Source organism: Alligator sinensis, unplaced genomic scaffold (genome assembly GCF_000455745.1).
Source record: "Alligator sinensis unplaced genomic scaffold, ASM45574v1 scaffold469_1, whole genome shotgun sequence".
NCBI lineage: Eukaryota > Metazoa > Chordata > Crocodylia > Alligatoridae > Alligator > Alligator sinensis.
In genome coordinates this window covers 3,487,738-3,501,065 of record NW_005841934.1, presented here as the reverse complement: position 1 = coordinate 3,501,065, position 13,328 = coordinate 3,487,738, and the positions used below count along the sequence as shown (strand labels likewise).

Sequence of the window (13,328 nt, the reverse complement as noted above, 5' to 3'; positions counted from 1 at the left end):
CAGCAGTCTCCTGTGCTGTCTTTGTATATCCAGGTTAATAGTCAAATCTCCATTTATAGGGTCATTCAGGAGCAGCATTACCAGACTGCTAACATGATGTGCTGCCAGGGGGAAAAGCATTCAGAGAAAATTAGGCTATAGTGACTAGTCCACCTGATTTCAGGAATGAGTACCCTGCTATTTAGAAGATATTTTAAAGCCCTCTGTCTAAGATCCATGAAATGGTAGGGAAGTGGTCCGGTCTGGTGGTGTTTTTTAGTTAGCTGGTCATTCTTAATGGCCTTCTACATCATGCAGCAATATATGGAATAATTAGTACGGTCTCACTCAAGCTCAGGATATGTTGATAATGACTGAACTCTTCTCTCCTGTAAGAGAAGCCTCCTGTTCCATTGATAGCAACCCATAAGCTCTGTGCCTTGGTGCTGTCAGGTGGCTACACTGCCTGTCCCAGGGCTGTGCCATGGCTTGCTGGTGCTCCCTAGTGTGGTCCAGAGGCAGTGCAGATGTGGCCTGAGACTTGTGCAGTCTGCAAGAACATTTCATCCCGTGTTCAGAGAATGTCTGTTACATGACGCGACTCATCCTGTTGATGCTGCCTCATGCCTGTCTGCTCAATAGTGGGCTAATCTGCTGCGTGATCCATGCACGTGCTCCTGACATAGTATTGTGACGTGGCTGGTAACGCTGTGTCGCTGCGTGTGAAGGCTTCTGAGTGTTGCCACCATCTAAAAGTGTATTCTGTTGGGACTTACTGCATCTGAGAAGCCATTAACTCATCTGATCTTGCATGAATAGGGGTGACTGTGTAGTAGTACCGCTTCCAGCGGTAGCTAGAAAGGGAAGCCTGGGGCTGTTTTTTATCAAGAACTGCTTTCTGCTTCAGCATCTCATCTGCATTCTTGTAATGGTTCTACCTCGCTGAGGTGCCTGGCGGAGGGTATGAAGTCCGTTCAGCTCTAGGCTTCTTATCAGGATCCCGTTTGTCTGTGTTGGGCAGTGTAGTCTCAAGGCAGTGCCTCGTGTTGTGGTGATGGGATACACCTACCCCACAGTGGGGAGGAGGGCATCTGACAGCAGTATCATCCCCTGCCCTGCCCCCACCCTTGCCATGTCCCTTGCTTGCACAGTGGAGTTGCTCAGCACGTTAAGTTAGATTTCTACAATTAAATGAAATTAAATTACAGTTAAATTCTGCAGCTAAATTTGGTTCAAGAACTAAGGGCTTTTGGAACCTTTTGTAATTGGATAAATGCCCACCCCTAAGTATTTTCTTTCAGTCGACAGTAGTTAGCCCATACAGTTCTGTTTCAGTTTCAGGGCTCAGGCTGAATAGGTAAGTTTAAGACACGACTCAGAGCTGGAGTGTTGCATTAGACCTTCTGGGAGGAAGACCATGACATTCAGGATTGAGCTTGGAGAAGTAGCTGATTGGAGCAGTGGGTGATCACGATTAGCATTTTAGTGGTGCCCTGCTGTGAGCAATTAAATTGCATTAGCACATCAGAGCCTTGTCTCAAGACTGCCTCCTCTTACACACTTCTAGTTGATTATTTAGTGGACTGGGAACATCTGCTGTTAGAACGGTCTGATCTAGAAGAGAAGAAGCATACAGTGATGCTGTATTGGATTGTAGATTGGGAGGGCCTGACCTTGTGGCATTACGAAGGATAAAGAAAGGAGTCCGGCCCCAGATAGGGAAGGCCAGGCTGTCTGTTTCCTGGTTTTAATAGTGCCAGAGCTGAGGACACCAGCAAACAGTGACGAGTATTGCAAACAAATGTTTTGGTTCTTTTTAAATGGCTTCACTCTGGCTATATTCATGGCCCTCTTGCGTTTGCCTTTGAGTGCTTTTTGTGTGGAAAGCCCATGTCCAAGATGTATGCATGAGTATCTGTAAAAACTGCTGCCTGTCCATGTGCTTTTGGTAAGCTTGGGTGCTCACCTGCTCAGGGAGCAGGAGCCATTCCATGCCACTGATCTAAGCAATATAACATGAGCCTCCTGCCTGTGATTGTTCCAGCAATGCACACGAGGAAATCACACCTGGCTACCTAGTGTTCTGCCAACAGGGGAAGTCTAACTTTTTTTGCAAATTACTTACTGCTTGACTACCAAATAGAAACATCTTCCTGGGATCCTTTTGCTTAGATTTAGATGGTGGCGAATGCTGATTCTCATACAGCTTCCTGTGGGTCTGAGCTCTGTCTGAGGATTTAAGTCACTTCCTGTTGCATGTTCAATCTTTAAACAGCATTAATTCTGCAGTCACTTTACAAATCCATTCATTTTTGTGTGTGTGGGGTCAGGAACTGTAAGTGGGGCCAGATGGGCTGGAAGACATTATAAAAAGGAATGTGAGAATCCTCCTTCCCTCCCTGCTGGTCCTGGCAAGCATTTATTAATAAGCAAGCTCTTCTGTGAAAGCGCTAAGGGCTGAAAGATGATGACTGCTTGGTCCATCTTCCCCATGTAAAGTTATTAGTTCAACAGGTTATTTTGTGCTAACTTGTGAGAATGGAGTGGAGGGATTGGATTTGCCCACAAAGGAGGTTTCTGTAAGCCAACTGGCATGTATGAACAAAACATTTTCCTTCTGAAAGTTCACCTGCACAATGCAAGTGCTTCAGGATGAAAAGTCAATAAATGTAGACATGAATCACATGAGAATTGTTACACTCTGTCAAATGAATGGATTTTGTGTTCTGTGGTTATTCTTCAGAGTCATTCAGCACTAAAGTTGTACAAGGAAAATGTACCTTCACTAACTGAAAGTGCTTTCAAGACCCACAAAGCTTGACATCTGGCATTTAAAAATGAATGTGTGTGTGTTTTGCTTTTAGAAGCATATGTTTAACCAGTACATACGATTATCAAGAATGTGCAAGAATGTGGTTCATTGTATTACGTGCACCGTAACTTGACTGACTTGGTTTGCCTTTTATGCAAAGAGCTCAAACCCAGTACATTGTTGTTCAGAGAAAAATGTTTATGGGAGTAGTAAACCGACTAACCATTGTGTAACCTAGATAACTGCACGGCTAGCAGTGTCTGTTTTTAATTACTGTGTGACTGAATGATACTACAGTCAGAATAATAACTTGTCCTCTCTCTCTCTCTCTGCTGTCTTCAATAGAGCATGCATCATTTTGAACGCGAATTTTCAGAAAAGTAAGCTAACATTGATTTTTCTCTTTAAAGATGCTCTGTTTCTGTCTGGGAAATGAAAGACAGCTTTGAACTTCTGCTACAATAAGTGACTGAAAGAGCAGTAGATTTTAAACTACTTTGAGTTGTTTTCATGAAATATGGCATCTTTAAAAATATCACTGTGATCTTTTCCTTGTTTGCATCTCACAAAGCAAACTTCAGTGCAGTTTTCACAGTTCCTGTCACTTTACATCCATTATTAAGATTTTGTTTCAATTTGGGCATCAACTTCTACAACACCTCATAAACTTTTTGTTCCTTTAACACCCTCAGAACAAAAACAACCATGTAAAAACCCTTGGTAAGGTTCTGTTTGCATGTTTATTCCTGTGACTTTGTGAATGAACAGATATTTGGCTGTGAGCAGCTTCTTCCAACGTGTGTGTAGAGGTAACAGTGACCCACAAATCAAACTCTTGCATTAAATCACTCTTTTTTTTTTTTTTTTTCTCCCCCCCAAAAAAGATTAGGAAGGATTTTCCTTGTTGGACAAATGGAAGAAAAATAGTAGCTGCCCCTGCGGTGAGGTTATACCTAAATGAGCAAGGGGTTCCTTTTAAAGCACGAGTCTGTGAAGAGGAGGGAGGACAGGCTGGTGGTCCCCGTTTTTGATGAGCTAATTGAAATGAAACAGCTGTTGCAAACCTTTATGTGCATTGGCAAGCGCAGCATTTACTACTCATAGGCTATCTTCTGGTGTGGCTTCAACGATTTCAACTGCTGCATCCGTGTGTGAAGTTTCAGTTGTGATTGAAGGTTTTGGAACAATTGCTGAACCTGGTAAGGTGCCTCCACAATGGAGAAACTCAACTTCCCAATGTTTCGAGCAGTGTTGCTAGCTGTTCTATTTCCAGGTATTATTTACATAGTACCTAACTACAAAGGATTTTAAAAATGTCATCTCCCCCACAACTCTTCTGAGAAAAGAAACCAGGCAAGACGCCAAGGGCAACGGTGCCTTGGCCTAATTGTATATAGGGATCCATCATCATGTGAATGCTGGGGGCTTTCTGCCTTTTCCCATCAAGTGTGTCCTTTTCTCTGTCCCTGGGCTACTGCTCTAAGTGAGCCCTGTACAGAATTTAAGCCACCGTTTATTTTCTGTGACGCTCATACGATGCAGTCTACAACTGAATTCTTTTTTTTAGCCTCTTTAGTCCTGCCACCTCAGTCCTAGTTCTGCTTTCTGTATCTTTTTTCCAGCTATTCCTTTCCTTACCAGATGCTCCCGACACTTTCATAGCACGCTGCATTAATACCTAGCTGCTCTGTTCACAAGTTAAGCAGTGAGGATGTGGGACAATGCTTCCTTTGTTGTGCTCTGCTGTGACTTCAGTTGTAGCACAGTCTCGTTCTACCCAAGTCGTTGTTCTTTCTTCTGTCGTAGCTTTCCACGGTATTTTCCAGCGCAACGTCGATCGCCAGTGAGCACGGGACAGTTTAGAAAGACCAGTGCTTGGGATGACTCCCCAGTATGTTTTACTAGACTGCTTTGATTAAGGGGCCCGGATGGTTGAGTTGAATAAGGAGGACAATTCAGATGAGTCAGTGACTTGCACGGTGAACCTTTGGGTTGTCTTCAGTTTGTGCTACCTTTTTGGCTTGCGCTTTATGAGAGAGGTTGATTTTAAAAGGATCCTCCTGTAACAAAGTCAAATTGTTCCAGTTTACCCAGAGCTGGAGTCCTCCTCCTGAGCTTGGCTATTTCTGTGTGGGGCAGGAGATGAATGCAAAGACTTGAAACAGTCATGCATTTCCATGGGAACGTGGTGTTGTGCCCCTCTGGGTGCTGGCTGGTGCGTAGCTGGGATGTTTCCCCTCTCATAAATTACTGAAGAGCACAAACCTCAAGAATGCTCTGGGGTGATATGACCCCGGCACCCGCTCCTGCCCAGGGGCAGGGGGTCAGACCTGATGATGTTGTTAGGTCCCTTCCGACCCTAAGCACTATGATGCTATGAATGCAGTTAGGTACTGGCCGGGTCACACATTGGGTTTTTTTGTATCTGCAGTTTCTTTTCCAGGCTTGTTCCTGTGTGGGGAAGAAAAAAAGCCTTTAAGGCCCGACAGAATGAAAACAAGGGAAATTTGAGCTAAGGTCACTTCCCTTCTCAAACTCAGCCTGTTTTTCTTTCACCATCAGTAGTTGATCTAAGATCATCATGCAGCAAGGAGAAATGTGACAAGTAGAGAACAGAATGGCTTCCCTATGCTTGCTCAACCACAGGCCTGACACTTCATTGAACACCTCTCAAATGCGTCCTTGCGTCTTTTTAATTAGAGCCATTTGCTGCCAGTGAAAACCTTGGTAACTGCTCTGTTAGCCTGGCCACTTCCCTTCATTCTGACAGTGGCACGGTTCTCATCCCTTGTTAGCAGTGTCCTCCAATACGCTAGATCTGGCAAAAATAAATGCGACCCCATTGACTTCAGATTCCTTGCTTACCTGCATGGAGGACTTGAATATTATTGAATAAGCACACAGCTGAGCCCTTATCCAGCTCCATTCTCTGCAGGATATATGAACTGGATATTTGAAATGCTCATCTCGTTACCTGAGAGAGAGATAGGGTGCACTAGAAACGCCACATCTGACCGTGTGTGGCCACGGGTGGTAGAACTATTAGGGATCGCAGTTGAACATCTTATTTACTTGTGTATTTATGTCCATTATAGAAAATATTGTAGAGTGGATGGCAGCACAGCTCTCAGACAATCGAGGACAGGTCTAAGTCAGGACATAACAGGGAATTACCCAAAGTCATGGTTTTGCAATGCACAAGGAGTCATTCCTGTGGTATTTGTGATTCATACTCGCAGCCCTTACGAGTCTATGAGGAGCTAAGAGGATATCACGATTCAAGGGTAAGACTTAACAAGAAGTGCCCTTTCCACTCATTGCAAAACTGTTGGTGAGCTTTCAGAAACTATCTGGCCTCTGTGTATCGTCAGTCTATACACAGGACCCTGGCAATCGGTGCCAGCTGATACCCCGTTAAGAACCTGAGATTGTGATGTAGCTATGAATAGGTAACTGGGCGCAGCTACACGAGATGCTACGTGGCCATAGCTCGTCACTACAGCAATGCAGTGTTGGAAACAACCCATGCAGCATCGAGACTGCAGCAACGTCGGCTACTGCATAGACATTTAGTAGTTGTGTAAGCAAATACTAAATGACTGCACAGTCTGGCACATCTGTAGATGTGCCCTGTATGACTTGGTGCCAGAGCCTGTAACCTTAGAGCCTTGGTTTGTTCCTCTCAGCCAGTGCGTAACAGTTCCTTGTATTTCCTAGCCGCATGATTCATCGAGTTCCCAAGAAATGGGGCACCCAGAGCTTGTCTTCAGACATGGCTCAGATGACTTGGTGTAACAGGGGATCCCTGTGCCCTGCATTTGCAGGAGAGTGGATTAGATCTGCTAGGTCTATCTCGGTTTCTGTGACCCTCCTATTCCACAGTGTGCAGCTGCCCATGCTCAAGAATTACTGCCAAATATACTGGCTAGTAATGTGGCAAAGGAGCTGCAGTCTTTGGCTCAGTGCCTTTGCAAGCGAGTTCTGTGGATGTATTTATTGATTTACATGTTGTCTCCTCAACTCCACAGGAGCATCGTCAATACCCCCTCCACCTCCACTGCCACCACCAGCAGCTCCCCCTCCTCCTCCTAATACAGATGTGCCAATGCAGCCTGACCCTCGGCCTGCTGTCAGTACAAGCCGAGGAGCCTTACTTAGCTCCATTCAAAGGTTTCAGAAAGGAACTTTGAAGAAAACAGAGACGTGTGACCACAGTGCTCCCAGGATCAGTTGAAGTTACTGGTTACGCCAAGATTGGATTCCCTCCCATGTTCTTCATGGACAGATGCCCTTCTCACTTGATGATTGAGCCACCAGCGAGGGGTGGTATTCTGCAGCTGTCTCTTCAGACCCATTTCAGCTTGTTCTAGGAATTTCTCTCCTTTAACTAGCAGCACCACCGTTTGACTTGCATTGCCATGCCCTGGTGACAAGTATCCACTTTCTCTATTCCAGGTAAAGGAATTCTGGTCTTTAGCCAAATGCATGTTTCTAGAGGTGCAGCAGGTTGGGTTTTTTTTCTACCAACAAATTAAAGACTGAAATTAGGAACAGCTCTGACAATGGTGAATCAGTAATTTTTATTTTCTCTGATTCTTCTCTTCCCCTTGTTTCAAATGCTCAAATCTAATTTTGGTTTGCGCTGAGTTACTTTCCAGCATTGTCTTATAGTTGGCACATTAAATGTTTGCTGCACCAAATCGGCAACTTTGGTTTAGATCATTTAAAAAAAGCACTTAATCCAAAGTGTAGCATGCAGGTGAGGGAGAGGGAACTGCGGCCTTGATTCTGTCTCCACGTGTTTGCTGTTGGAGAGTAGCCTGAATGCTGGTCAGGATTACACGTGCTTGAACTAACCACCCCAAACCTGCTCTTCCTAGCTATCTATTGCACTTGCAGGGGAAATGGTGTGTTAATTCAAGAAATAATTGAAGAGGGAGTTAATTTGGCACTGGAATGTTATTCAACACACCCAAGTTTTTCATCCACATGAAACTAATTTTGGTTTTGGGGAAAATCACAAAACACAATTTTTACAAGTTAATATCTTTATTTGAAAGATCCTTTATTCTAAGATTTGCTTAAAACCTTAAACAAATTGCACTTTAAAGGATTATGATAATCCATTTTTAAATTCAAGTACATCAGTGTTTGTTACTATGCAGAGAATGTCTGTGTATAAAGTTTCATGTAACTTGTGATATATATTCAGTCATATTTTTATTAAAATAAATGTCAATGGAATTTCTCCAATCAGAATGGTGGTAGATGCTTTCAGATCTGTTGCAAACCGGACTTTGCAAAGAAATACCAATGCAAGCTTCTGCTTGCATACAAATTAAGACATGTTGGCATTACTAAGTGGAGTGAGACAAGGAGCTGCCCTTGTGCATGAGGGTAGAAATTGAGGTCTTGAATAGCAGAGTAACAGTTCACTAAGGCGATACCACAGAAGCAAGCCTGGACACGCCAGATATCTGCAGGTGCATCTCTAAGATGCTCCCTGTACCCAAGCTCGTTCAGTCATGAAAAGGCCAAGGTGCAGGCTCCCTTTAGCCTTGGCTGTGTTCATCTGCAGAGGGATTTAAGAACGCTGGTGTGCTATACTAGCAAAATTGTTTCTACTGTAAAAGCTGTAGCAGCTGAGCTGAGCTGAGCTGAGCCCTTGTATTGGCATGGGAAAGCTGCCACAAGCTATCCTAGCACAACACTCTAGCTGATCAGCAGTAAGATGCTGGCATATGCGTGTCAGGGATTTTGCTCAGGTTTAGCTAATCCCCATTGTCCACAAACCCCCTGTATTTTAAAGTACTGTGGCGGTTGTCTAATTGTGGCATAGTAACACGTATCTACTATGTAAGCTTTACAGGGCTCCTACCTGGGTTTTATTCTTTTAACTACACTGTAGAAAGCCTTTAGAACTAAGCCAAACAGTTAACAGGGTGGAGGAAAATCTTCCTCGGGCTACTGTTTTACCATACCAGGTACTTCAGCTGATCTGAAACTGAACTGAGTGAAGGGGGTCAGGGGACTAGAAGCCAAGAACAGCTTGATTAGGCAATGCTGGAGAGACTGTAGGTAGAAGGATTGAAATAATTGATTTACTAGGTAGAAGCTTTTTTGGGGGCTCCTTGCTGAAATTACTTGTCAACCTCAACTGGAGTCTTCGCAGCTCTGGAGCCCCAAAGCATGAACAGAAAGTCCAGAAGTGCAAGTCCAGCACGCATACTTTCTGTGGTAATGGCTCCATCACCACACCTATTTCTAGAAATATGCACCCTAGTCTTACAGCTCTAATTAAGTAGCAGGTGCAAAAGAGGCCCGTGCAAGTGCAGACTGACATCTGGGTTGTGATAAAAGGCAGCTGTAGAGCCAGTCTAAACCTGCAGCGTCCACCTCCACTGCCCTGTAGCAGTCCTTAGGCTGTTCTTTCATTTTCAAACCACTCATTTGACCTGTTTTAAGTAGTAGACAGACAGCACGGCTGGGTAGTCATTTATTTCTCATACTAAATTAAGACCATTTAGAATGAGACTTTTTCTCTGACGGCAATAGAAGAACAGTCTGTTCACTGGTACCATCAGCTCTCAGAGAGGGTACAGATTCAAACTTACAGCATGAGACTGGCACAAACATAGCTATATACTTCCCCACAGAGCTGCTTAGAGATGAAGGGTGACTGAAAGGCTGGCTTATTACACAATTAACCATATAAATAATTTTTAAAGTGTTATTTAACCTTTTCTTTCTGTACAGAAAGGTTCATGAAGCTATACAAGGCAGTACACTCCATATGTTTTAAAACTAAGACATTTTAGAAGAACATGTTTGTAACAGTCTAGATATTTAGCGTTTTCTTCACTGCAAAGATGATATCCTTCACTTGAGGTATGCAGTTCTCTTCCAAGATCTTTGCATAAGGCATAGGAACGTCGGCCCCTGTGACACGCACAGCTGGAGCATCCAAGTAATTGAAGGCAGGTCCTGGAACAAAGAAAGGCATCTTAAGCCATGCAGAGCTAGCTGTTGTTCCTTGATGTACCTGCAGTTTCACAAAATTCTGGGTATTTGGGGTCTTACAGAACCGCACTGCAAACCCACCCCTGCAGCTTTCCTTGGTTAACTGAAACCAGATGTTTTTGCTGTTTGGTCCCTTCATTCAGCACACATTTAAGAGGGAATGCTCGAGCAAAGTGATCCAGTGGCCCTTACGTGCTCAGCTTCCCAGGAGCTGCTTGAAGCTCCATGCCTCAGAGAGGTGATAAGTGTGGTAGAACAAGGGACTGGGGCTCTTGTTACTTCAGAAGTTAACACACTTTTCTGACTTAGCATCTACTGTGTCAGCAAAACAGGCTTTGTACTTTCCCCTCGTACTTGCCAGGCTTGGCTGGAAGGCATTCATGTGCCAGGAAAGCAATAGATTAGAGGCAGGTGACACAGTACAGATGCATACAAGTTACAGGAGCTGAGTGAAAGATACCTTCCATGATTCTGGCACATATTTCGGCTCCTACTCCAAACTGTGGCCAACCTCCTTCCACTGTTACAAGGTTATTTGTCTTCATAATGCTGGCTTCTATAGTTTCAACATCCATTGGGCGAATGGTGCGGAGATTTATCACCTGGAAGAGACAGTGGTAAGTGATTTGGTACTAGGTTCTATAAGCCTAGCCCCCTCCCTTGCTTACTGGAGCAGAGTCTTTCACTTCATGAGTACTTTGTATTCTTGTTTTAGGCAGTCTTACCCTCCTTCCCCAGAACCAGGAGTCTCCTATGCCTTCCGCTCTGCTGTCTTTACCTCAGCTACCTCCACAGTTGTAGGATGTACTCCTCATCTGGTCTCCAGAGGGGATGCCTCTACTGGCATCAACCCAGTAGTTACTTGTAGCCACACTATTTGTAGCAAACTGGCTTACCCTGGCTCAACTCACTGCCCTTGCTTTTATAGGGGAGTGCAAGGCTACTTGCACACTTGCATGTTTCTCTATGAAGCTTCCCTGCACAGTAAACAAGACCCTTAGTTACCCACAGACAGCAAGCAAGGGGAACATAAGTGTGCTCACACAAGCAATATATACATTTAGCTTTGGAGCCAGTGCCAAAGGCTCAGTAGATAAAATAATTAAGGGCTCAAATGTATTGAACACAAATTTTAAGCTATGAATTTAGTGTCCGTGGCACCTTTGGAACTGCATCAGTAAAACAGTGTGGAATCCCACCAAGTGTAACAGTGTTTTGCAATCTCAAATGCAAACTTCCACCTTGCTGGCAAAGCACAAGCATGGCTGAATCCCTCTTTAGCTCAGGAATCAAAGCAGTTGAGAATGAATCCAATTTAAATGAAAGATTTTTTTTCATCCTGGCCTGAAATACCACTGAGTGAGTGGGACATACCTCACACTCCACCCCTTCTTTGGCAAGGACAGCAGCTGCTTCCAGACAGTGTCCAACAGGCCTCGAGTGCGACACTAACGTAACGTGCGTTCCTGAAACACAGAAGCTGGTGGTGGATCAAGACAGATCTTCCTGTCAAGCAGCTCAACACTAAACATCTCTGAAAAGGTAAGTGTAAGACCTCACCTTATTGACCTAGCTAAAGTCTAGTGTACTCGGCATCTGACTTGCATGTCAGGACTAGCCTGAGAAGTCTGTTACTGGAACTCTTCCTGAGTTCGACTGCTTAAGAGCATCATTCTTGTGCTCCGTGTATTGGCAGAATGGATGGGATCAACTTGCTATGCCACGAATAACAAGTTGCTTGCATGCTTCTACAGCGAAGTTATACACAACTGACAAGAGGTTTGAAATGCTGCACATTAGTGACCTTTCTTGATATGCTGAGCAAAGAATCTAAGCTCTGGTTGTGGGTGTTGTTTTCTTTTCACTCGTTTCAGACAGTCCAACTGCACCAGGCCTAGCTGGCCACTAGAAAGTGTTTTAATTGTGGGTCAAGATGGCCCTGCCCTAAATTACTTTGTCTGTGAGTAATAAGTGCTAAAAACAAATAGCTGGTAAAATCCAAATGACCAGAAGTCTTAGTAGTGTCCTTCTGAATAGTTCCCTGTTTTGCAAGAAGGAAGTTCTTTATAACGGAAAGCAGTTAATGAGTTCAATTGGTCTAGCAAGGAAAGAGAATTTTTAAAAGTGAGAATATACAGAATAGTGGCATTCTGAACTTACCTGGCCTCTCTATTTTGGCTTTGCCAATAGGAACCAAGAAGTCCTTTGATTGCGTTTCCTCCGACATCTCAAAGGGAACTCCATACATCAGTTCATGTTCCAGCATCACAACTAAAGATCATTAGAGTGGTCACTTGGGTTAGTCTGGAGGTCCCCCAATCCAGGTGCCACACAACATTTTCCAAGACTGTCAGGGCCCACGATGGTGGACTCCTCCTCTCGGCTCAATTACAGGAGGACAAGTATAACGCAGCAGCACGCTTAGACAAGCCCGGAGGACTCGAAGCTTCACTTAAGTAGCTATTAACTTGTAGCACTGCACAATTTTGAAATGGCTTCTTTGACTGACTGATTCCACATCCAGAGGGTGATTTTACACTAAGCATTTGGAAATGCAACATTTGGGGGGTAATCAGAAACCCAGAACTTGCTCCCAGACGGCTTCCACATTTGTTCCAGACACGCAAGTGACGGCTACAGGACTGGGTCTAAAGAGACAGGGCTATGCTTGTCATCCTTTTCCTAGGACAGCAATGTACAAGCTGACTTTCTGGGGGTGCCCATATTCTAGTTCAGCGTTTCCCAACCAGTGCCGCAGCGTGCTGGGCTGGAGCCAAGCCCCTGCCTGCTGCTGCTGTGGGCAGACACAGACAGACGAGGAGCATGACTCCAGCCAGGCAGGGGGCATGACTCCAGCCCAAAATGCGGCTGGGCCGGCTGCGTGCCCCCCTGCCGTCAGCGTCCGGCTGGCCACGCGCCATCCCCTGCTCCACGTCCAGTGTGCCGTGGTGCCTCTTTATTTAGGCAAGTGCTGTGGGGAGGAAAAGGTTGGGAAATGCTGTTCTAGTTTAACTTTGGTTTTGAAAAAGAGATCGCAGTCAGGAGAAGAGGTCTCCAGGATTACCTTCACAATCCGAGTCACACGCTTTAAGCACGTTGTTCGCGGGGTCAAGGTGGAGAAGGGAAGCGGAGGGCACACAGCCGCAGCGTCACACGCCGAGACTAGTTATTCGAGTACAGCAGGACTTCCTGCTGGTAATTACCTGGATTGTCGTCCCGGATGGCCGACTTGAGCAGACCTCTCGCATCTTCGGAGCTCCACGGGCTGACCACCTTCAGCCCAGGGCAGTGCCCGTACCAGGCGGCAAAGCACTGCGAGTGCTGCGCGCCGACGCCGGCCGAGGTGCCGTTGGGGCCCCTGAAGACCACCGGGACCGAGACCATGCCGGAAGACATGTAAGAGGTCTTGGCGGCGGAGTTGATCACCTGGTCGATGGCTTGCATGGAGAAGTTGAAGGTCATGAATTCGCAAATCGGCCTCAGCCCAGCCTGTTAAACGAGGACGCGGGCCAGTCAC

At 45.2% G+C, this 13,328-nt stretch overlaps 2 protein-coding genes across 9 annotated transcripts in view; one reads left to right on the top strand and one right to left on the bottom strand.

Moving 5' to 3' along the window:
• The window catches only part of PXK (PX domain containing serine/threonine kinase like), a 30,434-nt gene extending 20,990 nt beyond the window's left edge, over positions 1-9,444 (top strand). For 4 of the 8 annotated variants that reach the window (XM_014517996.2, XM_025198978.1, XM_014517995.2 and 1 more), the window contains exon 17: positions 6,820-9,444. In XM_014517996.2, the coding sequence (XP_014373482.1) occupies positions 6,820-7,025 (206 nt within the window). In that variant the 3' untranslated portion in view covers positions 7,026-9,444. Of the gene's footprint in view, positions 1-3,136; positions 3,172-3,675; positions 3,991-5,886; positions 6,076-6,819 lie in introns of all 8 variants that reach the window. The other 4 variants (XM_025198979.1, XM_014517997.2, XR_003093059.1 and 1 more) reach the window with 3 other exon arrangements.
• Positions 7,838-13,322, bottom strand: PDHB (pyruvate dehydrogenase E1 beta subunit). Its single transcript, XM_014517998.2, has 5 exons — positions 13,015-13,322; positions 11,972-12,082; positions 11,186-11,277; positions 10,272-10,413; positions 7,838-9,775 (listed from the first exon to the last, which is right to left on the bottom strand). Exons 1-5 carry the CDS (start codon positions 13,271-13,273, stop codon positions 9,630-9,632), a joined length of 750 nt encoding a protein of 249 aa, XP_014373484.1. The 5' UTR covers positions 13,274-13,322; the 3' UTR covers positions 7,838-9,629.
• Between the last annotated feature and the right edge of the window lie 6 nt (positions 13,323-13,328).